The 27,910-nt window shown below is 37.1% G+C and overlaps 1 protein-coding gene across 1 annotated transcript in view; it reads left to right on the plus strand.

The window, feature by feature from the left end:
• Positions 1 to 226: 226 nt before the first annotated feature.
• Positions 227 to 27,910, plus strand: part of LOC129232594 (sodium/potassium/calcium exchanger 4-like) — a 43,853-nt gene continuing 16,169 nt past the window's right edge. The window contains exons 1-4 of the mRNA XM_054866727.1: positions 227 to 405; positions 13,908 to 14,138; positions 16,619 to 16,702; positions 24,578 to 24,684. Of these exons, the coding sequence (XP_054722702.1) occupies positions 285 to 405; positions 13,908 to 14,138; positions 16,619 to 16,702; positions 24,578 to 24,684 (543 nt within the window). The 5' untranslated portion in view covers positions 227 to 284. The remainder of the gene's footprint in view (positions 406 to 13,907; positions 14,139 to 16,618; positions 16,703 to 24,577; positions 24,685 to 27,910) is intronic.

A 27,910-nucleotide genomic window follows, 5' to 3' on the forward strand; every position in this document is an offset into this window, starting at 1 on the left:
ATTGCCTTCCATTGTTTTTCAATTTATCACCCGCCTTAAACGAAACGTGAATATCGCGAACTTTGAGCGCCCCCCCCCCCCCCCCAGATACAGGAGCGACACTCCAGAAAGGGCGGGTGCTCCCGAAGACAACACTCCATCCCGGGAGATAAGGCTCTCCGTATAAAAGATAGCGGCGAGATCGGCTTCAATTTATGCTCGTCTGCTCGCCCTCCTCTCTCCTTTTCTAGTGTCGTCTGAAAGCTCTCCGGGTCACCGGTTCGAGACACCAGCCCCTTTAACGTATGTGGAAACTGTATCGTCGTCGCCACCTGTGGCTCGTTCACGTCTACGGCGTCTTCTCCGCGCTTTATGGTAGCTTCAAGGAGGACGGGACAGCTGTTACGACACAGCAATCGCCGCATGGTCAGTAGCATTGTCTCCATATTTTTTCATGTCAGATTGCCTAATTTTATGCATGGTAGAATCTCGATAATCTGGAACTCTTTTATCCGGAACCCCGTTCGTCTACTTCAATGATGCTTTTATTATACTTGCGCCGTGGTTGGTTAATAGAAAAAGCTTTTTTCCGATGACAAAAACAAAAATGTACAGTCGAACCTCCATAGATCGAACTTCCACATATCAAAATTTTCTATATATCGAAATCCCAGCAAATTTCTATGTTCATTATATCGAAAAATTGTTTCTATATATCGAAAAAATCTCTATATATCGATTTTTTTTTTTTTTTTTTTGAGACATTCGTAGATTTTTTTCCACTATAAACTGTTTGTCTCATGAAAAATGAAGGTTAGAGGAGAAAATTACGTTCACTAAAGGTTGCTACGGAACTCAAAAGAAATCTGGGGTTGAAGGGTGTGTAGTTAAGTCGTTGTTTCGTTCTGAAGTTCTTAAATTCCCTCAAAGTTTATTTTAAATCTTAACTGTAACCAGTAACACTGTGAAATCAGTTTAAAATTATCCCTTTTGTTTGTTGATTATCATTTTTAGTCTTCTTATCTTCAGTAAAAATCATTCAGTTTAAGTAGATTGATTTCTTACTTTTCTCTTGATCGCATTGTTAAAACGAAAATCCCCTAATGTTGCGATCAAGTTGAATTGCCGAAGAATATGAAGATGTATGGTTGGCGTAAAACTGTAATTTCTGTTAATTTTTTAATCATTAACTTTCATTTAATCCGATACTCGTATAAATTATAAATTGGGTTTCATACACGAAAATTAGCTTTTATTTTAATGTTTTAGGATACTTTTATGATAAAATAAGATCGTTTCTATATATCGACATTTCTATGTATCGAATTTTTTTCTGGCAATTTGCTACTTCGATATATGGAGGTCCGACTGTATATTCTTTACTAATAGTAAAGCTGAACGTCTCTCTGTCTGGACATCTGGATCTCTCTCTCTCTCTCTCTCTAACTGTCTGGATGACTGTGACACGCATAGCGCCTAGACCGTTCAGCCGACTTTCATGAAATTTGGCACAGAGTTAGTTTGGAGCATGGAGGTGTGCACCTCGAAGCGATTTTTCGAAAATTCGATTTTGTTCTTTTTCTGTTCCAATTTTAAGAGCATTTTACCGAACCAAATTATCATAACATGGACGAGTAAATTACCAAATTATCATAACGTTTAACCGTAACATGGGCGAGCAAATTGGCGAAAAATTCATCATCCGTTATTTTTAAATATACAGGCGAACTAAATGACCTTTTAATTTTCTACTACGGGCAAAGCCGTGCGGGTACCGCTAGTAGCAATTATAAAATAGAATGTTAATAAAGTTAACAAATTAATTATAAGAGAGAGAAACTTGACAAACATGAAAGCAATCCGGGCATTCATAGCTTTCCTCATTTCAATAATTTAAATATTTTTTTTTACCTTATACATGTTTTGTTTCTTTATTTATTTACCAGAAAGTCGTCCGTCAAGGTATGAAAATTGCTTCTACTCTTCTACATTTGAACGAAGCAATTGCCTGTTTGGTGATATTTTGATATTTGAAATTATCTGGAGTTAAAGGTTAACCCTACCCCCAGTGGGTTAACCCTTAACTCCAGTGGTTAGCGTTAATTTTCAACCACTTTTTTTATTCTTCATTCCCCTGAAATGACAGTCTTACTAGTAAAACAATTAAGTGACCGGATCGAGTTCAGCCTTATCACAGTGAAGCTTTTCCCTGCATGTTAAACATTACCAAAACATATTATCAAATGATCATGCCCTGGCGCGAGTTTCATTGTTGAAATACGCGGGTTACTCGATCATCGGCCGAGGATTGTTTTGGTAAGTGAACAACATCACTTCCAGATACAGCCATTCCTATGGCAGGTACTGAATAATCCCTACACTTATATCCTTCTATTACAGCCCTTGTAAATTTTTGAAACATCAACTGATTCCAGTTTTAATAACGCCATTTAATTCAATACCGATCGAATCGGAGAGCAAAGTTTTATTTTATTAATCAATTTCTATTTAATTGCGTTTTTATGTTTAGAATAGAAGAACTAAGAAAAGAGTTAATAAAGATTTAAGTCTGCAACATTATGTTACTTGAAATTTAGCAGTACCCGACTCATTGACTGAAGAAATTTGTTCGCATTAAATGTAACACAGTAAAAAATCCCATGCAGTAGACATCTTGTAGATGTAGTACATTGTATATATGTTTAAACCAGTTTCTTCGATCATCCTCTAAGAGCCGTTTTCGAGTTCTATCTTTTGTACGGTATTTCCGATTTACCGAAGGACTTTCAGTAACGATCAATTCAGTTAATTGAGACTCGGCTGAAAATATATCATAAGCATAGAGCAAAAAAAGCAGAAAATATTTCAGGCACTTGTTTCGTAGTTGTAGCAACAATATCATTATTCTCTTATCACATTGAAAAGGGGGTTCCTTTTAACCCCGAAACACGAGTCTGATTTTCTTACGGCTATTTGTAAAGTTTGTCATTATGTTTGTAACGCATTGCAAAGGGGAACACTGCATGTGTACCCGAATTTTAGTGTACCTTAGCAAGTGTTACATTAAAAAAAAAATGGATGTAGTGAACCCTCGGTAATAGCGATCTCTTAAGCCAATCCACTGAAGGTTCATTACAGCGGGGTTTGACCGTATGTTCGAAGACTCTATAACAAGAGGTTGTACCCTATAAACAGGGGCCACCCAAACTAAAATTTTCGATGAAACTCCGAATTTTACCGAATGATAAAATATGAGAATAGCATCATTATAAATTGTTTAAAAGAATAATTTTGTTGTCTCCAAATTTACCGAGTCGTAAGACAAAATTTGCCGAATAAGAATTTTTTGTGAGGTCACAGTGCCTTCCCATAACCTCCCATCGGGGTGTGAGCCCAGTTCAGAATGCGTCCTTCTGTAACCAAATATTGTTAGAGTACCTAGGCGGTTGCAAAAATAATTCACCTTTAATTTCAAGACATTTCCGAGGGAGGGCCAAGATTCCCCCTCCTCCCTAATGTCACCTTTTCACTGTTCACTCCAGGGTCCCTCTCACCTACCACTACAGTGGGCGCCGCTTAATGTGGTCACGGTTAATGTTATCATTCGCTTAATGTTATCAGAATCACGAAGTCCCGGAACACTTGTATGTTAACAGACGTTAAAAAAGTCGGATATTGTAATCAGCGTCTTCGTTTATTGTTATCACTTTTTCATAAACTTTCATTTTTTCCCCCGTTTTCGTTCCTCAATTAACAGAAATACATAGGCAAACCCTGACGAGACTAACTTTCGGTGTAGCATTTTGTGGTTTTCAATAGCAGTTCAAAATTTTTCTAGGAATGAAGTCACAGAAAGTTCGCCCCCCCAGTGACCACAGACTCCTCCTAAGAAAACTTTCTTTTGCACCTAAAAAAAATTCAGTCGCTGGACATGTTGCGGGCATCGATGTAGAACCTCCATTGTTGATATTTCTTTGTAAGCTGTTAAAGAATTGTGTCGAAATTGAAAACAAAGCGAAGTTAAATTAAAATTGAAACAACAAGCAAAACCATGCTGGAAAAGATAGAAAAGCTGAATGTGCTTTGAAACTGGTTTACGAATGTCAGGGAAAACTGTCATATTTTTCTTTCACCTATTACTATGTGATTAAAAATTGCATAATTTAGCTTTAACTTTTTATAATTTCCATTCTGTTAATTTAATAATTTATAATTTAAAACTGCGTTCAGTTGAGTCATTGTGATTTTAATTTGAGGTTGCCAAAATAAATACACCGTAATTGGAAAAAAAATCATTATTTTGTGTCTCCTGGATTCTTTTCGGTTATTGTTATCAGTTGGTTATTGTCATCAAATTATATTTGTCCCAAAGTAATCACATTAAGCGGCGCCTACTATATTTGTGGTTCCCTAATGTCACCGAAGGTGACTTAAAATTGCATTTTGAGACTTCAATTTTGAAAAACTTCCAGATGGGATCCGCTTATCGTCCCCTTTTCTCTTGAAATGGCTTTAAGATTTCAATCCTGAAATGGTGTTAGGACTTCAATTTCAAACCACTTCTCCTCTCTCCCTGGTACAACATCGCCAAAGTTAGCTTAAAATTGTATATTTTTGTAGGGATTCTCGAAGCGTCCACTCGTTCTTTAAAATCACCAATAATAGCTTAAAGTTGAGTTTGTAGAGCCTCAATATAAAAAAAGGGAGAGAGGAGGAGGGAACCTCTTGCAGCTTATTATTTTCTTAGTTTCAGAATACTATACACTAGTGGTACCCCCGCACGGCCTTGCCCGTAATAGAAAAATTAAAAGGTCTTTTGGTTCGCCTGCATATTTACAAATAATATATGGTGAATTTTCTCGCCAACTGGCTTGTACCCATGTTACGGTTCCACGTTATGATAATTTCGTAATTTACTCGTCCATCTTATGATAATTTTGTTCTTAAAATTGGAATAGAAAAACAACCACATCGAATTTTCGAAAAATATGCTATAAACTAACTTTGTGCCAAATTTGAAATGAAAATCGGCCGAACGGTCTAGGCGCTATGCGCGTCACAGAGATCCAGACATACAGACAGAGAGACTTTCAGCTTTATTATAGGTGGCGGGGGAGGGAGAGTGGGAAATTTCACATCCTCCCTAGGTGGCAGAACTGAATTGATTTTCCGATTATGAATTATTTGTGGACTGACTAGAAAGCACAACCAATCGCGATTCTTAAAGGAATGTTGATTGCAAAAATAACTTGAATGAGAACCTGCCAGGAATTTTGTATATATAACAGCCAATGAACGAGTAACGCTCCTGACGTCATCAAGAATGAGCCTCGCGCCACGGCATGATCATTTGATAATGTGTTTTGATAATGTTTAACATGCGGGGAAAGGCTTTATTGTGACAAGGCTGAACTCGATCCGGTAACCTAACTGTTTCGCTGGTATGACTGTGTCATTTCAGGGGAATGAAGAAACGAAAAAGTGGTCAACAATGAACGCTACCTACTGGAGGTAATCCACTGGAGTTTCAATTTCCTTACCTTCAGAATATTATACACGTGTAAAAAAATATGATACTTTATAGGTGGTGGGAGAGGGAGAGTGGGGAATTTCACATCCTATCCGGATCAATTTTGGAATTTTCACATCCAAAAGATTGGAATTTCACATCCATCCCAGCGGAGCCATCCCATCTGGAAGTTTTTCAAAATTGAAGTCTCAAAATGCAATTTAAAGTCACCTTCGGTGACATTAGGGAATCACAAATAGTGGTAGGTAAGAGGGGACCCTGGAGTGAACAGTGAAAAGGTGACATTAGGGAGGCGGGGGAATCTGGACCCTCCCTCGGAATGAAGACGGTGAAAATACTCTGGGTTACAATTTCAACGATCAAAATTTCCCCAAACAGGCAATGGCTTCGTTCAAATGTAGAAGCAATTTCCACCCGTCATACCTTGACGGGCGATTTTCTAGTTTCGTTCTTAATATTAAAATCAGCATCAAATGAAATTGAATATGTAGTTACAAAAAAAAAAAGAACTGTTCCGTTCTGAAGTAAGCACAAATTGTGAAAAATATGCACTTTAAATTTATTTTATTTTATTTTTATTACTTTTTTTAATTGAAAAAGTGCTGTGGCCTAACACTGCTAAGTGTCCTCTTTGAGTAGGCTTGCCACATTTCTGAAATGTTCAACCGGGACACGGAATGCCAACCCCCCTCTCCTCCCCCAGCGTCGCTAGCACGCAAATCTGTACACACTCCTGGCTGATTTTTGGAGCGTTTTGTAGGGCAGTTTATTCTCAATGCTATGAATAAAAGCCTACTAATTATGAACCTAAAACAGGGGTAATAAAAAATGACATAAGCAGATTAAATTAGAAATTTCACTTCCGATATGTAAATATTTACAATTTATATCAGTCAGAAAAAGACAAACACTTTGAATAAGGAATAAAAAATTGAACAATATTACATATACTTTTCATTTCATAGGACTTTTTGAGTCTTTTTTGGTTTTAATCTTGTTGTAAAACCCCTCACAAGCTAATCCGTTATTAGTGTTACAAGTCAATGATACAAATGATGTACTAATTATCCGAGATAATCATTCAGTTAACTGTTTTTAGACCTTTTTGGTCATTTGTAATCAAATTTGTCTTTTTCCGAAACCTGAAGTAAACCGGCCGGGACACCGGGATTTCGTTTGAAAACCGGGACGTCTGGCAAGCCTATCTTTGAGGAAGGCGCGTATCTGAGAGATACACGAAGATGTGTCATTTCGTTTTAAAGACTTTTTACTTCCTTTTACAAAAAAGGAAGTATTGTATTCGCGAAAAAATTTTCACTCAAAAATCGCCCTTAATTTCCATTTTGCTCACCCCCAAATGAATGTTGAGTTTTTTTTTCGATTCGACCACATGCGGAAAAGTGCCTAAGAATGTATAGACACGCGAAATATCCATTTTGACCATCACCGAGGTAATTACAACGACTTTTCTCGTGACGTCTGTATGTATGTGCGTATGTGTGTATGTGCGTATGTGCGTATGCATCTCGCATAACTCAAAAATGGTATGTCCTAGAAAGTTGAAATTTGGTACATAGACTCGTAGTGGGGTCTAGTTGTGCACCTCCTATTTTGGTTGCATTCGGGTGTTTCTAAAGGGGTCTTTTGCACATTTTTGGGGGGAAATCATTGTTAATTTCGATGCAAACTCAAGTGGTGTTATAATTTGGCGGTCACTTGGCGATATATCGCCAGTCTTTTGGTTGCCAAGTTTTGTCGCCAACTTGGCGAAAAATTTAGCGATTTTTTTTTTTTTTTTTAAATCTGCTTTCAATGTGGCCATTGCTAGTGATATTTAAAGAGTTAGAGAGAGAATCCCATTAAAATTGCAATAATAGGGAAATAGCATTAAATTGGTGTAAAAGGAACTCATGTGATGCACACATCAGCTCGTTTACGCTATGACAACGCTACGAATGTCGGCCTTTCGGTATAATTACACCACTTCTAGACCAACTTTCAAAGGTCATCGGAAATTTCCTCGCGTCAGTAGAGGTCTGCATATCTGTTGCTTGTATCTCAGACATACAAGCGGCTCTTTCATGTAACTTTTTTTTTTGTTCTTGTAACCTGCTTTTTCATATTACAATTCGTCTATTACATTCCGAATGTAATTAGTTGAATCAAAGTATCGACAATTTCATTTATTTCATTTCTATTTACACATTAATAATCCTTGGTCATGTAAAAAGAAAAACTGTGTTTTGTGGAGAATGTCTGTATCTGTTTTAGAATGGAAGCTTTTAAAAGAAATTGCACCGATTAACTGCTAGTTAATTTTAAAATATTTTGGAAATTGAACATCTTGAAAATACTACATTTTACATTAGTGTATCTGAGAAATACGCGCGCCCTTTCATGTTAATACTAGTGATGTTCCGGATATCCGTATCCGTATCCGCGGATATCCGAGGAAAAATAAAGATCTGTGTCCGTATCCGTATCTTTTTTGAACGATCTTGAACGGATCATTTCTATTCTAAAAAAATTTTAATATTTAAATTAAATACTCTTAAATTCCGTTTAAATTAGGTTTTATTCCCTATTTAAATTATAAGGTATCATTTCAGAAGCCAGTTTGTACCCCCCCCCCTCCTCCCCGTTGCAAAAGGGAAGGGGAAATAAGTTTTAAAGGTGTGTATCAGTGTGTCTTTTTGTGGCATCGTAGCTCTTAAACACGTGATTACCGGAGATATTAATTAAAAACCGACTTAACGTTTTTCACAATTATGGTAGTAAAAATTTACCCGTACGTTAAAATTGGTTGCCCTGATTGAAAGAACGAAGTTTTCTGCGTTTGATATTTATTTGAAACTTCCAACTTATATTCAGTAGGAGCTGTAATCTTGTTAAGTAAATTTTAAATCCAATCCCTAGCCTTTATACGCGTGATTAGTAGCGATTTCATAGTCGGAAGATAAGGAGAAAAAACTCATTGAGTTGAAATTTTTACCTGTCGTCAGTTCATATATGTTAACAAATGTGTGCTCTGACCCGCGAAATTCATCTTAATATAAGGTCGGCTCTCTGGGACATTTTTGTTTTTTTAATTTTTTATTTAATATTAGTTTTCGTAATTGATTTGGGGTTTCTGTTATTCATTTTCGTTTCTCTCGGCATCCTTCAAAAAAAGTGAGACTAAATTCTCTATTTACTGTTTGTAAAGGTGTTCCCGGTTCTATATTTTGGCGGTCGAAGTTAGTTCGGTGGAATGGGTCAGCACTGCATTTATGCTGAAATAAAATGCGAAAAGTTATTTCTATCGTGTCCAGTAGCAGCTTTACACTCTTGCTCCTGTATCCTACATCTACCGAGTCAGCTAGCAATAATTTTTCACATTCCATCTAAGCATTAAAGCAGCGCTGGCCCATTTCTTCCAACTCTCCCTCAATTTTAACGGAGATTTCTTTAAAGAGTAAATGGCAGTCTTGATTATATTTTTGTCGCAGTTGACATTTTTTGAAAAAACTGCCGTTATTCTGACGGGAATCCCTTCCGTAACAAATTTTACAGTTGGATAGTTGAATTGGGTAAAAAAAAATGAGATCCGTATCCGAGGATCTTGACACTAATGATCCGTATCCGCGGATATACTTTTTTAACGATCCGGCACATCAATAGTTAATACCAGTGGCCACGCCCACTGGGAAGATTGAAAAAAGAATCGTTTTAAACTCACGTGCGCATAATTCGATTATGCCTCGTAACCTCATTTTTATATAATAAAAAAGATAAACAAAGCATTCATTATCTTTGCCGTATCGGTAATTAAGTGATCAATTCCGTGATAACGTATGCCTCCGATGAAGCTCTTTATTGTAGCCCGCAAGGTAGGAAGAAGGAAGTTAAAAAATATCAACACAAAAAAATACAATTATCGTTTGCACCCAGAACGTGAGGTAGCATCTAAATCTGCCTCGTCATTCCTTTCGTCAAGCCCGAAACTTTTGTTTGGGTTCTAATCTCGCGTTCGGCCATAAAAAGGAACTGGACTGTTATCTCGATGTTTTAGCATACAAAGAAACAAAAAAGTTCATCTCAACTGCACCTTAGCAGGGAAACACATGAGTGGTGTAATAATGAAAATAATGGAAACAGGCAACAATCAAAACAGTATTTATGAGACACTTTTGACCAAAAAGTTATTTCCCTTTTCTCCCCATTATCGATACATTAATAATATAGTAAGTCTTAATAGTACATATATATATATATATATATTATATAATATATATATATATATATATATATATATATATATATAATTCTTGATATTATATTAAACCTAAAAAGTATATTAAGAGTCAGGGGTGCCCCCCCCCAAAGTTCAATGGCGCAAATCCCCCCCCCCCAAAAAAAAAATTCTCAACCCTCTTTCTCCCCTTTTTTTATTTTCTAGCTCTCTTTTTTGTTTTTTAAAAAATGTTAATTAATTTATTTTTTTAATATTTTTTATTTATTTGCTTGTTTATTTATTTTTAATCATTATTACCATCATTTTATTAGAAAAGTTCTGTGATACGCCAATGACTAACACACACACACACACATACAAGCTAAATAAATAAAGGATATGAAATATAAACAGAATAAAATAAAATAAAATAAATAACTTGAATAAAAAATAAATCAATAAATAAATTTAAATAGAAAAATTAAAAAATCCTCCCCCCCCCCAAAAAAAAAATTTTTTTTTTTGATTGCGCAACTTGCGCCATAATCCCCCTCTGTGGGCACCACTGTTAAGTGTTTCGAGATATTAAGTCTAAGATTCGGCAGAAATTTTACAAAAAGCGCCAACTTTAAGGATTGGCGAGAAATGGAATTACCATGCCACTTCACCGACTGTATGTTTTAGGATATCCATCTGCAAAGCGTGCAAAACATGTCTTCCATTTCTCGCCGAAACCTGCTCAAATTTGGCGACTTTTCTTAAAATTCCGGCTGACAGCTTAAGTCCTCATATTCCGAGAACGGAGGCATGAGGGCAAATAGGTTAAGTATTCACAAACATGCATTACTTTGCTTTTTTGGTTGCAACTTGTTTTCGACTCTTTTTTCTTTTTTTTTTTTTTGAGCAATCACGATTGCTTATTGCTCTCACTTGACTGTTTTGATGTCCTATCATTTTATTTTCCCGCCGTCACCCTCCGCACCATTACCGTCGACCGGCTCCTCACGGTGCTGCTCCTATAGCAAAAGCCGTCTCCAGTTTACGTCAGTATCCAACACACACACACGCATACATACACAACTACACACACACACGCACACACACACAAACACATACACATACCTACACACATGCACATACACACACGCATACATACAGACACCTACACATACACACACACAAACACAACTACCCACACATTCATGCCTGCACACACACAAACACATATGCCTACACACACATACACATACTCCTTACACACAAACCCCCAAACACAAACACACACGCCTACATATACACACTCGTGATTGAGAAAAACATAATTTGAATTCAAGATGTCAAAATTCAAATTAATTTTTTTTTTTTACTATTGTCTGGTTTCCTGATTACAAAGAAAGCGTTTGAATTATAAAAAAAAAAAAGCCAATTACGGCGAATTATCTAGGAAATCTTCAGAAGGCATTGCCTCCTCCAGAAGGATTTATAAAGAAGAGTACCCTCTTTTATCATTTTGTTGCGATAAAAAAAGTATTTTTCTCGAACGTGTTACAACTTTTACTGCAAAAATTACTTGCCCATATGCACCAAGTACTGACAATAATCACTCGCCATCCGGCGACTAAATAAAAGTTTGGCGACTAAATGGAATACTCAACTCTTCATTTATTTATTTTTCTCTTTTGTTACTCAAAACAAGTCATTTCTTTTTTATTGAAATTAGCTTTTGATGTAAAAGCAATCCCCAAGTTCTCATTATTATAATATTTTATGTCCCCAACGGATAAGGGGCCGTCCATTAATAAAGCCATACTTTTTTTTCAAAATTGTTGACCCTTCTTTTCTCTTCACAAAAAGGAACATTTCACGCCCCCCCCCCCCTATTCATACATCTCGCTATTTTTCATTAACATATTCTTGTTAAAAAATGCGTGGTGTCACATGTTTTGTTTCCCCCTCCTTCCCCCTTGTCAAGTACTCTCATAATATCATAGCCCCCTCGAAAAGTGACACCATTTGTGGATAACCCCCCTTAGGTCTCATAAAATCATCTCAAATAATGTCGCTTCTCATATCTCAAGCAGATGACTTTAAATATCCAGCCTAAAAACTTTCAAAATTACCGTTTACATTGTATTTACCAGTCATTCCAGTCTTATTTAGTTTCTTCACTTGTATATTAGTTCTTTTTATTTAGTTTTTTTATTGTTTGTTATCTTATTATTGTTATTGGTTTTTGTAATTTTCAAAATTGTTCCAGCGAGTGTCGCTCGTGATCTGTTCTGTTCCCCCCCATTCACCACATCCGGTTAAACCCTCACCGGGGTTGGTACGGTGGTGACTGGTGGGGTTTAAATAAATAAATAAATAAATAAATAGGTCTCATATGACGATATTTTCACAGCTTGCTTACTAGTGGCCTTATTGCTTTGCGGAAAAAAAATCATGGGTAAATATAAAATTTAAAAAATTCTAAAAAAACCCCGACTGAGTCGCAACTGTACAACAAGAGGGTAAATTGAAAATCCTTTTAAAAGCCTAATATTATTAAAAATCAATGTCAAGTATTTTATTTGCTGCTACATAAAAACTGGCAACAGATAAAAATTTTAAATCATTGCGTTTTATTTTCTTGTCAGCCAACAATAAATTCGGTCATCAATCGCGTGAATAAAGGCTTAGCCGTTATTAAAATATGCTTTTAAAAAAACGTTATAATTCGAATTCTACGATACATGGAACTTCCGAACACACTCTTTATCAGACGCGGAAAAAAATTTCTTTATTTTGGTATTAAATTTTAAAAAACATTTAATTATGTTTTCACTGCAAAAATCGCAAAAAACCTTTTAGAGATTTTTAATTAATATCTACGTTAATTAATAACATCCAAAGTTGCAACCTATCTAAGACAGTGTTGCCAGATTGGGGGAAATTTCCCCATTTTGGGGAAATCTGGTGTTCTCTGGGGAAATTTTGGGGAAATGGGTTTTGAAGGGAATTCTTTGGGGGAAAAAAAATTCTTGGGGAAAACCTGGGGAAACCAAGAACCTCGGGAAAAAAAAAAGAAGTGTAATTAAATTTGCGTTTTGACATGTGGTAGTTACATTGTTTGGTTTAGCTTTGCTCAACTTTATGGAATTCTCATTTCGTATTATGTGGAATTTTATGCTATGGAATTTGCATTAATAGTTTTGCGTGAGTTACTAGTTGATATGTGAAACACGCAAAAATAAGTGTGATGAAGAATGTTCTTGGATAAATATATACAAAAATCATATATACAGAAGCAGAGTAGTAAATGCGAGTAGAAAAAAAACATTTGGCTATATCTTATCTCTTCGGTCAGGCGCTTGTATTTATGACTTGTGGCACCCGTACGGCTTTGCTCGTAGTAAAAAATTAAAAGGTATTTTGGTTCCCCTGTATATTTACAAATAATGCATGATGAATTTCTTGCCAATTGGCTTGCTCACGTTACATTATGATAACTTGGTAATTTAGTCGTCCATCTTATGATAATTTTGCTCGGGAAAATGTTCTTAAAATTGGAATAGAAAAAGAACAAAATCGAATTTTCAAAAAATCGCTTAAAGGTGCACACTCTCATACTACAAACTGATTCTTTGCCGAATTTCATGAAAATCAGTCGAACGGTCTAGGTGCTATGCGCGTCACAGAGATCCTGACAGAGAGAGAGAGAGACTTTCAGCTTTCTTATTAGTAAAGATAAAAAAAAAAGATAAAGATAAAGGCAAAAAAAAAAAGCGAAAATGGGAAGAAAAAAAAGTTGGGGAATTTTATAAGAAAATTTGGCTATTTGGGGGGGGGGAGATTTTTCAAGAGAGAAAAATATCAGAGGAAGTCGATTCATTTTATGAAAATATTAGTGGAAAAATAATTTTTGAAAATGGGGAATTTTGATAAAAAACATCGCTTTTTGGGGAAAAATTGGAAGGGAATTGGGGAAATCTGGATTTGACCATCTGGCAACACTGATCTAAGAACACTCTCGATCAACTCTCATTTCGAGCAATTTTTTTTTCTTCCAAAATCGGTCCATCCGTTCAGGGTGCCACAGACAGACACACAGACACGCCAAACTTATAACCCCCTTCCTTTGAGTGTCGGGGGTTAAAAAGTGATTACTTTGAGCTTTTAGGTCTAACTCATTTTTTCCATTCGCAGGTCGTCACATTCTAAGCGTCGACAACTCGACGCCATCCCCGGATGGCGTCGGGGTGGTTCCACAGTGCGTGCCTCCCTCCCTAGAGGAGTTCCCAGACGACTTCTTCACTCAGGAGCAGCGGGAAAAGGGAGGCATCCTCGTCCACGCCCTCATCGTCGCCTACATCGTCTGCATGCTGGCCATCGTCTGCGACAAGTACTTTGTGCCATGTCTCAAGGTCATCGCAGACTGTAAGTACCTCCTCATCCAGATCATTTTCTTTTTGAGTGAAAAAATACCCTCAGGTTTATGTGTTTCACTTTTCAACACTGATCAGGAAATCATACGATAATGTTCAATAATGATAAATATTTAAGTAAGTAGCTATCGAAAGAGTATAGTTAAGCATGTTTCTGGTCGCACAAAGTATTTGCCCTCGTGTCCCTGTTTTCGAGATTTTAGGTCTTAAAGTCGGCCCGTAGTTTTAGCCCAGTATAACGAGTTTCGGCGAGTAATGGAAGACATCCTTCACGTGCTTCGCAGATGGATGTCTTACCACATGCAGACGGTGAAGTTCGTGGTCCTTCCCATTTCTCGCCAAGCCTTTCAATTTGGCGCTTTTCTTGAAATTTCGTCAGACTTTAAAACTTTCACGACTGGGCCACAAAAACGAATAGTTTTTGCCTCAAAAAAAAAAAAAAAAAAAAAAAAAGAAAAGAAAAGAAAACTGTTAATATACTTTTTCGCTTGCTTCATATTTAAAAAAAATTCAGAGTACTTTTCCGTTAGCCGGACGCAAGCGATAATACGCCAAATGATTACGCTCAACGCCAAGTGATTATTCGCCAAATTGATGTAGAAATCCGCCAATTTTCGTACAACCCTTGTTGGACGTGTTCGCTTGGCGGATCATTCGGCGAATTATCACTTGGCGTTGGGCGAAATCATTTGGCGAATTATCTCTTGCGTCCGGCTAACGGAAAAGCACTTTTTTCAGTAACCCTATTTGTGTGATCACCTGATGAGGACGGAATTCTGTCTTTAAAAAACTGGACAGACGGATTTAAGCCCTACCGCAATGACTGCCACGTTGTAGACAGTCACTCAAGTGTGACTATGTCTACATGTAGACAATTGCTGAGACGTTAATTTAGTCATATGTAATGTTAATGTGGTATCAATGGCTCGTATGTCTCCTTATAGACAATCAACGTATTCGTCAAACTGTCTAATTTCTTGAAGTCTTTCTACTGTTGTGTAGCAATCTCTACTTCGTGTAGACCAGTCCAACGAAGCTCAGAAAAAGGACTAAAAAAAATTTCAGGCTAAAAGATGCATTTTATTTTTGTTTTCCTAGTACTTCCTCCCTCAATTTAACTTGAGTGATGGTCATGAGAATTTTATCTGCTTATTCCGCACTGACAATTGAGGACTAATTTATCAAAAAGGAACATTACCATTCTCTAAAAATCTTCAGGAGGTGAGAAAAACGAATTAGAGTAAGAGCAAAATAGTTTTATCAACTTCTCTGGGTACAGAATTGAGCTCGAAAGCACAGCAAATCAGTGTCCAGAGTAAGAAATGTTGGTGTAAAAAAAAAAAAAAAAAAAAAAAAAAAAAAAAAAAAAACAAGGAGCTATCGCCATCTTAATTTTGGATATGTGCCCTTTTCAACGAAAACCTGAATGTTGAAAATTCCAATTTCACCAAAACCCTAATATTTCACCTTCTCATATTCTCTTATCGAAGTGCATGAACCTAAAAGTAGTGGATTAAAATTTGATGATTTTGAACATGCGTTCCTTTGGATCTATAAGTCTTCGCACTACAGATTCTTTCGTTATATGTCCCCTTTTGTTCAAAATAAAGCGTGCAAAAGATGGATTTGTTACCTTTTGATTAAAAGTCACACTTTACCCTTAAGTAAAATAAGGTTTTCCACGTATGGACTTCTTGAGAGTAGGTGATTTGATAAATGTCATCTGAAAGATTTAGAAAATGTCATGAAATGATTTTTCTAAAAAGTGGAGATTTTCCCTTTTGATAAATTACTCCTCAATTGGGTTGTTGTTGGTTTTTTTTTTTCTTTTTTTCCCCCATTTTTCAAAAATATTTTTTCTCGAAGGGCACGGTCGAAAGCAGGGGATGAGTTACTTTTCTACTTAAATTTGACTAATTTTCTCTTTAACAAATAATCTTAAAAGACGTTTAGCCGCTGTTTTCATTTTCGCTGCTGACGTCACAAATGAATAAGGAACTAGGGTTACCAGAATGAAGTTTCAGGACATTGCCAAACTTCGCCAAATGAATACTTCATTTACCTAACAATTCTCGTTCCGTTAATGATTGCTCACACTGAAAAACCTCCAAAAGGAGGTATCTTGTCAGAAAGAAAACCACGCCTTCCGATTTGAGATGGCTTTCTTCACTTGTGACGTCACGCGATAAAAAAAATTGCTTCAGAAATCTGACATTTTAAAAAACTAATTAAAAATTAAATGTTGGAGAAATAAGAGTAGTTTTTGGCTCCATGTTAATTTTTTCTGCTTATTCGATCAATTTCTGTGACTAAAAGTAGTACTTTTGACTGAAGGTAACACCCCCATTTGCTCATGTGCCAAAATGTCTCAATTATGTTCGTGGCTGATCAGAAACTCGAACAATAGATTAGCGGATAATCGGGAGTTTATTAAAAGAAAGAGTGACACGTGATTTTTTCTTCTTTTTCCAGACTTCAAGGTGCCAACGGACATCGCCGGTGCCACCTTTATGGCAGTCGGCACCTCCTCCCCGGAGCTCTTTTCCTCTGTCATAGGTAAGTGTACCCCCCCCCCCAACGTATTTCAAAAAAAGTTCAAAAGTAGAACACAGTGGAACCTCAGAACTCCGTAACAGCTGAGCTCTGTTCAGAATCCGAACACTTCGGATTTACCAGGTGGCACCATAAAACAGACCTGTCTACCTAAAACTGAAAGAAAATAATGAAATGAAACTGGAAATGAGAACTATTCGCAATTTAAATAAACTGCTAGAGGAGCTGCAGTCTCTAGCCAATCGCTGCTGAAAAAGCTAAAACAGAGACCCACCCAATTACACAAATCCTACGAGACATCTGTCTTGTCCAGGCAAAGCCGAAATGTTTCATCTCTTTGACTACTCCCTTAAACTACTGCAAGCTGGCATGGGCGCCCATATGCAAAATTTTAAGGGGGGGGGGGGGTCAGATATTTTTCCCACGGAAACAGATTTTAGTAGATTAGAGTTATTAAAATTTGACATTTTTAATAACTTATTCATTAATGTCTGGAAAAGAAATATTTTTACATTTCTGCAAAGAAGAAAGTACTAAAAGCAAGGTAAGTTCTAACTTCAAAGGGGGGGGGATCAAGACCCCTCTTGCCCCCCCCCCCCCCACACATATGGGCGCCCATGCAAAGTGGCGAATTTGAGCTCTAGAATTGCGAATACAAGCAGTCACATGTCAGTTAAATAACCATTTTACAAGCTACCAATACTAGACAACTTGCAAGTAATGACACACAAAAGTGGTATAATAAAATAAAAACAAATCAATTTGTGGAACTTTTTAGTTGTCAGCCAATGGTCATTGTCGATCAAACGCTAAATTTTGCTAAAAAATGAGAATCGGCACTGAATTTAACGTCCTCAACTTTTAGACAAATTTTCAAGTCTTTTTACATGTGTTCTCATTCTAACACTTCCCTTGAAAAAAAAAAAGTTTCGATTTAAATGTTATAAATTAGAACGTTTAAAGAAGTTGAAATACGGATGAAACGGAATCTTTGTTTCTTAGGTTCCATGAGTAAGAAATTTTACGTAGATAAATCAAATATGAACGAAAAAGGAATTTTTATCTTCTTTACTAATAATAAAGCAGAAAGTCTCTCTGTCCGGAGGATGTCTGTAGGATGTCTGTAGGATATCTGTAGGATGTCTGTGACGCGCATAGCGCCTAAACCGTTCGGCCGATTTTCATGAAATTTGGCACAAAGTTAGTATGTAGCATGGGGATGTGCACCTCGAAGCGATTTTTCGAAAATTCGATGTGGTTTTTTTTTATTCCAATTTTAAGAAAAAAAACTATCATAAATTACGAAATTATCGTAACGTGGAACCGTAACATGGGCACAAGCCAGTTGGCGAGATACGAAATTATCATAACGTGGAACCGTAACGTCGGTACAAGCCAATTGGCGAGAAAATTCACCATACATTATTTGTAAATATGCAAGCGAACCAAAAGACCTTTAATTTTTCTATTACGGGCGAAGCCGTGCGGGTGCCACTAGTGTTAAATAAATATATATACGCCAATTAAGTTTTAATATGTTCTATTTCAAGTATTAACATATACAAAAATGACAGAAATCCGTCTTTCTTTTCGTATTTTGTTCCATAAATACACTCGTAACTTGTAATCCACGCGTTATATTATACCTCGTTTCATTTAAACAAGTACTTTCCCGAATAATAAACATTATTAAGAAACAGAACTAAATTTCTTTGACTCTATAGGTATGGATAGTAACATTGCATCAAGTCTTCTTACTACCTACCTTATTATATCGAATGTGCTTCCACTTCTTCTGTACTATTTATTCCGATTGGATGTTACAAACAAAAAATTACTATGCAAAAGAAATTGATCGCTTTTAATTTAACACAGTCGGCTTGCCTCATAAACTACTTTATTCGATCTAAAACTACTCTTAAATAGCTACTAAAAGATATTTTAAGGTCATACCGTTGAAAATACGGGCAGAAAATATAGCTTAGATAAAACACGAGACATTAAAAGTCGAAATAGTAGGGGAAAGTGCCAATCATGTCAATAAAAAATTTATTAAGCAAAAGTAATTGATGTGTCTTAATTTCAGACTATTGGCTAATTCTTGCGTGATTATATTTCAAATAATAAAACCACTCTTTAGTAACTACTAAAGGATATTTTTAAGGCGACTGATTAAAAAAAAACGGGCAGAAACTATAGCTTGGATTAAAACTGATTATCTATGAGACTTAAGAAACTGAACTTGTGAGAAAAATTACCAATCAAATTGCTAAAAAAAAGTTTATTATGCATGAGAAATTGATGTCTCCTAATATTGGAATTTTGGACTTATTCTTACATAATTTTATTTTACGTTATATAACTACTCGTAAGTGATTACTAAAAATGTTTCTAAGGTCATACCGATAAAAATACCGACATAAAATACAACTTGGATCAGAACTGATTAACTGAGAGAGATTAAAAATTGAACTTGTGGGGGAAAAGTGCCAATCATGTCAATAAAAAAAAAAAAAATATCTCCCGAGAAAGTAAAGAATATGCAAGTCAAAACAATGCTTAATCTACAATCAATGTTTTGATTGCGGTCTTTGATTGTGGTCAAAAAAAAGGAAAAAAAATGGATAAGATAAAAATTTAATTCCTCCATTCAAAACTGGAATTCACTCGTTTGAATTTAATCATGGGAAATGCAATCTGCTGGCGCGATATTTTTACCCCGTTAAAGTTATCTTTAAGCTCGGATGAGGACTGTTTCCAGATAATATCAACAAGTTGTAAGATTATTACGCTAAAAAAGATGATATTGCATGAACCATACAAGTGCTTTGTCATTATCTTAGCATGATACATGTGTTACTGAAAATCATGGCAAATAAGAGTAATCTTAGAGCATCCAATTGCGATAATTATTGTGGTGTGAACTTGCCGAATTTTATCTGAAATTTATGTCAAGTCACAAATCTCGCAATATTTCTGTCATCATTCAGTCGCGAACCTAGCATGGGTGGCACCCGGGGTGGTAATTTGTGGTGCCCCCCCCCCCTACAGAAGCAAAAGAAAAAATAATAATAATAAAATTAATTTGAATTTTGTCATCCTGAATTCAAATTATGTTTTTCGCAATCACGAGTGTGTGTTGGTGTATGTAGGCGTGTGTGTTTGTGTGTGGGGGGAGTATGTGTGTTTGTGTGTGTAGGCATGTGTGTTTGTGTCTGTGTGCAGGCACGAATGTGTGGGTAGTTGTGTGCATGTGTAGGTGTGTGTGTATGAGCTTATGTGTGTGGGGGAGTATGTGTGTTTGTGTGTGAGTAGGCATGTGTGTTTGTGTGTGTGTAGGCATGTGTGTTTGTGTCTGTGTGCAGGCATGAATGTGTGGGTAGTTGTGTGTATGAGTATTTGTGTGCGTGGAGGCGGGGTATGTGTATATGTGTGTAGGCATAGGTGTTTGTGTCTATGTGCAGGCATGAATGTGTGGGTAGTTGTGTGCATGTGTAGGTGTGTGTGTATGCGTTTGTGTGTGTATGTGCTTATGTGTGTGTGTGTAGTTGTGTATATATGAGCGTGTGTGTAGGATATTGACGCAACCTGGAGACGGCTTTCGCTAGTGGAGCAGCATCGGGAGGACCCGCTCGACGGTGATGCTGCGGAGGGTGGCGGGGGAAAAATAAAATCATAGGACATCAAAACAGTCAAATGAAAGCAATAAGCAATCGTGAGTGCTCAAAAATATGTAAGCATGAAATTCGTGCAATTTTCAGAGCTAACTACATTTGTGTCATAACGAAATTTTAAGTGAGCTAATGTACAAAAAAAAAATAATAATAAGGGGGGGGGTCCGGGGGTTTAGCCCCTGAATTTTCTCAAATTTGTAGTCTTAAAAATGCGTTATAGCTTTTTTTCTTTTTTTTTCCAAAAATTTTCAGTTACACTTAGAGAGTCATCTTTCAAACGGGTGACACCCAGGGTGACAATCCACGCCCCCCCCCGTAAGCCCCCCCCCCCACCGCACTGAGTTACTGCATCATTGCAGTACGATGCAAATATCTCATTGAACAATTTTTTTTTTAATTCAATACAAAAACTAAAGGGATTAAAACTTAACGAGCTGTGTTTTGCCAGAAAATAATGATAGAGCTGCTATTAAAATCTCCCGAACTAATATATTACAACGTTTTTATCATTGTTGTTTTCAAGATGAAGCTGCGAGCATCGTGCGAGAAATAACAGAAAATTGTTTCAACCAAGTCTTTTTGAAGTCGCAAAAATGTGGGCAGAAGTTTAATGAAAACATTATCACAATATCTTGCAAACACGTCTCATAATATTTTTGAGCAATCACGATTGCTTATTGTTCACACTTGACTGTTTTGATGTGCTATCATTTTATTTTCCCGCCAGCACCCTCTGCAGCATCACCGTCGACCTATAGCGAAAACAGTCTCCAGGTTGCATCTATATGCTACACACACGCGCATACATACACAACTACACACACACGCGCACACACACAAATACATACACCTACACACACACACGCATACGTACAGACACCTACACATACATACAGACATCTACACATACGCACCTACACACACAACTACCCACACACTCATCACACTCTTGCCTACACACAACTACCCACACACTCATGCCTGCACACAGACACAAACACATATGCCTACACGCACATACACATTCCCCACCACGCACAAACACTCATACACACAACTACCCACACACTCATACCAGCACAGACACAAACACACATGCCTACACACACATACACAAACACATATGCCTACACACACATACACATTCCCCACCACGCACAAACACTCATACACACAACTACCCACACACTCATACCAGTACAGACACAAACACACATGCCTACACACACATACACATACCCCCTACACACAAACACACATAACCCCACACACACATAAACACACACGCCTACATAAAAACACACACTCGTGATTGCGAAAAACATAATTTGAATTCAAGTTGTCAAAATTCAAATTTAATTTTATCGTTATTATTTTTTTCTTTATGATACAGTCAACAAACACGTCATTGATGCAGAAAAAGAGGCAGTTTCTTGTTATTGGAATAGGAAACTGCCAAAATCAACATCGTGTAAAACTGCTACACTTTGTTAAAAGAAGGGCGTTAATATACAAATCTCGCAAAAGTGTCGTTGCTACGCTTTAGTCAATGATTTCAACGAGATTCAATATCAATTAGATCTTACTAAAAATCGCAACGAAAAATCATAATAAGTACAAGTTAAAAAAAAAAAACATTTAACTCTTACCTTGAACCTATGTCGACATCCGGACGATTTGAAAAAAAGTTCTTACGGAAACTCCAAAACAGCAAATGGAACAAAATGATGCAAATAGTTCAGCATACTCCAAGTTCTTATTCCAGCGACAGAAATACTTCCTTTTACGTTGTTCATTGAAACGTTTGTCTTTTTTCATTTATACCGTCAAAACAAAGTTGATTAAAGTTCAGTGATGGGACGTTCATTTTTTGATTGCTGTCAGTCCAAAACGGTAAAACGACAAACAACATGAGGTACAAGTATTAAGAATTTACCTTTAATTTACGATATTTTTTTTAATGTACAGTACTTTAAAATATTACTTTGAAAATTAAATGTCCGAAGTATCGCCAAAAAACACAACAGAATAGTCTGCACCCGGATGTTGCCAAACCTAGAAAATAAAGCTTCTAGTTTGGAACTGATATAGTACTCATGATTATGTCTATCGGATGAAAATAAACATTTGAGGACGAAGAAATTGCAAAAAACTGCGATGACTAAAGTTTTGGCTGATATCTTTTCCTCCATGTGCTTAAAAAGGAATTAATTGCAATTCCATTCCTTATTCGCAACTCCAGAGCTCGAATACGCTACCTTGCGGTGGTTAACAATACTAAAGAAAAAGGTAAAATATTACATTCCACGTGTTTTCTTTGGGGTAAATGACAGACTTCTGACAGTTTGTGGTGTAATGTAATTTCAGAAGAATAGAAAAGAAAACTTCCCACAAACACGATGAAAAACTACTGACATTCACTGCAAGTTATAAGTAACGGCATTCGTTTGTTTTACGATTTTCATCCGCCATTAGACAGTGGCTGCAGCGCCCCCTATAGTTTACTGGAGTTGCGAATAACATATGGATTCAGTCGCGAGCAGCTACTCAAGGGCGCCACGAAGCACAATTTTTAGGGGAGCTCAATTTGCGAAGTAAATTCCAATTTTACCGAACTATAAATCACAAACTTGCACACACATCATACTGTTGAGAGTTCATGATACAACTTCAAACTTTTTTTAAATGACGACACAGTTCTTGAGAAAAGCACAGGAGATTTATTTACAGCTATGTACAGGAAATGTATTTGCAACTGCTAAATCAACCATAGAAATTAAGCAAATATCAATGAACACCGTAAACGCAACGGTTACACTAAATCCTATAGAATTTTCGACAAAATTCGAAATGCTTCTCATATTTTCTTTTTATTCCATTCTCAAATGTTATCCGGGGCCCATATACTTCAGTCGAATGTTAAGGGTTTGTATGCACATTACAAGAAACTATTTACTGGTTACGTTACTAAGATAATTTTAGATAAAAAATAATGGAATAAATGCCAAATTTAGCTAGATTACAACGAATTAATCATGCAAATAATTACTATTTACAGAATTTTTAACAATACATACAAACATAAGATGAGCAGAAGCATTAGATATCATTAAAAAACAATTAAAAAAAATAAATATAAGAACATTAACGTTGCAACATTGTCGCAGAATTTGCCGAATCATCGATCAAGTTTGCTGAAAAGGAAATTTTGGGTGGGTCATAGTGGCCTCCGATGGGAGCTCTGCAGTTACCATGCCTCCATGCGGATGCTTGGAAGCGTTCCCTCCCCCCTCCCTTCCCGCCAGAATTATGTCTAAATTGCAGAGGTGGAGATGAAGGGCTCTTTAATCTATCGGTCGAGACTCAAGTTCTCGGGTTCTCTGCCACAGTAACCACACAACGAATACACTAGAGCTGTTCACTTATCGGCCGTCCGTCCCGTCCATTCCGTTTTTTGACGTGACGGACTGCCGACGAAAGCTGAGTAGCATTCACATACGGTCGCCGTATATTAATCACGTGACTGAATCCACCCACCAGCGAGAAGAGCGCGTTGCTCGGCGGAAACCATTGAAATGCTGTCCTACTTTTGACGGCCGTCAGATATCTAGGCTCTTCTGATCGAAACCGTCCCGTCCAAGATGGCTTAAGGGCAGTTCACTTATCGGCCGTCCGTCCCGTCTATCCCGTTTTTTGACGTGACGGACTGCCGACGAAAACAGAGTAGCATTCACATACGTTCGTCGCACATCAATCACGTGGCTGAAATCACCCACCAAGCGGGAACCAATGAAATGCTGTCCTACTTTTGTCGGCCGTCAGATATCAAGGTTCTTATGATCGAAAGCGGTCCCGTCCAAGATGGCTTGCTGTCGTGGCAACCAGCAAAGAAAACCTGTTTCGGGTGGAAAAACTCGGGATGGACGGAACGACGGCCGTAGTGTGAACAGGCCCTTACCGTCATGGCAGCCAGCAAAGAAAACCTGTTTCGAGTGTAAAAAAGTCGGTGCGGACGTGACGGACAGCCGATATGTGAACAGCCGATTAAACATCAACTTTTGCAGTTGCGTGCCTTTGAAGAGGGAGTTTATAGTTATAGTTTCAATTGCATAAAAATGAGGCACCAAAATATTTTCAAGGACCGACACTGAGCACAGGTTGGAACTGTCAAGTACCTAAAGGTTTGATTTTCTTTGCCCAACAGGTGCCTTTATAACGGAAGGTGACATCGGAGTGGGCACCGTCGTGGGATCTGCAGTCTTCAACATTTTAGCTGTGACGGGAGCGGCCGGATTGGCCGTCGGCACAGCGGTAAGTACCCTCTTTTGTCCTAATATGTGCTGTCTGACCATCGATTACATGGAAAGGCTAATACAGTAAAACCTGTAAAGTTGACCACCCTTGTAAGTTGACCACCTGCCTATGTTGACCGCTTTTGTCAGGAACGGAATTAGTCCTATCTTATATAATGAAGAAAAACCTCTGTAACTTGACCACCTCTCTATCTTGACCACCTGTCTATCTTAATCACTAATGAATACCGAATTTGGTTTGAAGTATTTAAAAAAACCTTTGTAAGTTGACCACTTGGTTTATTTTTTTTAATTTAACTAAGCAAATTATTTCATTTATTTATTTATTTATTTTATAGCTTTCCAAGAATAATTTTAATGCTTTGATGCCAGACCAGTATTTTACCGACTAAATACAACAGCAGCACAGCAGTTACTTATTTCTGGATAGCACATTTTCATTTTCAGCGACCTTTATGAACTAGGAGAGTCCAGCTTGTTGCTTTTTGTGTTATAAGTTTTACATAAAATGGCTTCAAAAAGAACGTTAGTTGAACTTGAGATTGATAAAAAGTATGAAATATTTAAATTAATTGAAAAGGGAGAAAGGCAGAGAAAATTAGCTGACAGATATGGAATTTCTAAAACTAGTGTCTAATATAGTAAAAAAACAAGGGAGATAAAACAAAAATATTTGAATAACATTTTTAATTATTGTTTCAAAGTAATGTTAAACAATAAAAGTGAGTTAAACAGAAAGAGTAAGTGTCAATTAGTCAAAAAGTGAAAATATGGTGCAAGAAATGACAAATAATAATAATAATAAAAAAAAAAGCATTACCAACCACCCTTTGTTAGTTGACCACCTGTGTAAGTTGACCACCAAAGTACTGCACCGCTAGTGGTTAACTTTCACAGGTTTCACTGTATCCGGTTTATGGGCCGAAATGGACCTATCTATTAGTTTATAGGGGTGTTGGTTTGTTTCAGATGTGCACTTTTGCCTCTCTATTATTTACCCTTAGTTTTGTAAAAATGAAAATTTGCTCACAGCAACATTTTTTAAATCCAAACTATATTCGATCTATATCATCACGGCAAAAATTAATTGATTTATTTATTCACAACAAAGTTCTGAGCTTACCATTTTGCTTTTACGTTCCTGAACGAACGAAATGAAAATAGTTTCTTTTCTTTTTGTTGTTTCCATGGTAACTATTTTTGCTTCCCCTTATTTTATTTTTGAGAATACAATAAATGAATAAGGCACTAGTGACATTATACAACGCGTGCATCAAAATCCCATCGTTATTTTCCCTTCTCCCCTGCTAAATTCATTCAGATGGGATCGTCTTTACTTGGCAGATTGCCAAATTACATACAATCCGTGGTCAAACAGTATTTAGTTAATCACGCGATTTTTTTTTTTTTTTTTTTGTAAAAATAGGTCAAAACTATCGAGTATTTTCTCGACAGAAAATGAATAGCTAAGTATAGTACAACTGCAGGCAGAATACCGATTAGTAAAGTAAGAAACGACAACGTCAAAAAACAACAAATTGCAGATTACTGCAGACACGTGTTTCGGCGTTACAGGGAACGCCTTTTTCAATGCAGAAAGTAATGAGCAAATGTCAATAACCGTTAAGGGGTCGTCCATTAATCATGTGATTTTTTTTTTTTTTTTTTTTTTTTTTGAGCAATCAGGATTGCTTATTGCTTTTATTTGACTGTTTTGATGTCCTATCATTTTATTTTCCCGCCAGCACCCTCTGCAGCATCACCGTCGACCGGCTCCTCACGATGCTGCTCCTATAGCGAAAGCCGTCTCCAGGTTGCATCCATGTCCTACACACACGCACATACATACATAACTACACACGCACACACATACACACAACTACCCACACATTCATGCCTGCACACAGACACAAACACATATGCATACCCACACACACACACGCACACATTCATATACACAACTACCCACACATTTATGCCAGCACACAGACACAAACACATATGCCTACACACACATACACATACCCCCTACACACATACCCCACAAACACAGATACCCCCCACACACACTCGTGATTGCGAAAAACATAATTTGAATTCAAGATGTCAAAATTCAAATTAATTTTTCTTTTTTTTTTTTTTTTTTTGACATTTTTAACCCACCCCCTCCCTCTTGGTGGTACACGGTGAGGTAGAAGACTATCTCCCCCCCCCCTACTATATCACGTGTTTTTTTAGTACCTATGAAAAATCTTATTCTTTTTAAATATTTATAAAATACAGGTATAAGTATCATCTAATGATGAAAGAGTACAATAATAACAACAAAGACTATAATAATGAAAGGTATGCGAAAAAAGTATTAAAGTAGAGTATCCTCGGACCACAGATTACAAAGACTTTCTTCCATGCCAACAACCGGATAAGCATCTTCAGTTGTAGTTGTAGGCGCAGTACTTAGTACTTGGAGGTCCACATCGGTTTCATTGAACCACTCGGCGTCGGTTGAGTGTTGCACGTTTGTAGAAAAAATAAGGGCCGTGGTGGCCTGATCGATAAGGCATTGGACTTGGGGTCGGAGGGTTTCGGGTTCGATCCTCGCTGGTCGAAGATCCACCGTCGTCATTAATGGTGACTGGGCGACGTTAAATATGATCGTGGTCACAATGTCCTCCAAGTGAAACGATACCTCTGGGGGTGCCAGACCAGAAAGTTATTCGGCTCCTGGCCTGGTTCTAAATTCTCGAACTGTCCATTGGCGGCACCACCATCTATTATGTTGTCTTCGGAAGGAAAGGTGCCTTGCACTCAGTCCTTCATAGTTTGAGGGCCAGAAGTCCCTTTGATAGTTGATAGTTGTAGAAAAAATAAATACACGTGATGTATTACTACAACCCTCCCTCCCCCTATGTGATGTTTCGTGATTTTTTCTAGACCCCTCCCTCTCTTTCTAGCATCACGTGATTAATGGACGGCCCCTAACCGGTTCACGGTTATTGACATTTTCTTTTTGTTTAAGCTTTGGCTTAATCTTTGTCCAATGGAATTCTTTCTTTCGACTTTACTGTACCTCACAGAGAGCTCATGCCCTTGGTTTGCATTCCTATTGGTTCTTTATTGGTTTATAATTTTTTCATTGGTGTTTGGCTAATCCGCTATTTTTATCTTTTAAGCCCTTTGCTTATCTAGCTCTTGGCTTTTCTCGGATGTCTTTTCATCCATAA

Source organism: Uloborus diversus, unplaced genomic scaffold (assembly GCF_026930045.1).
Source record: "Uloborus diversus isolate 005 unplaced genomic scaffold, Udiv.v.3.1 scaffold_13, whole genome shotgun sequence".
NCBI classification, from domain to species: Eukaryota; Metazoa; Arthropoda; class Arachnida; order Araneae; family Uloboridae; genus Uloborus; species Uloborus diversus.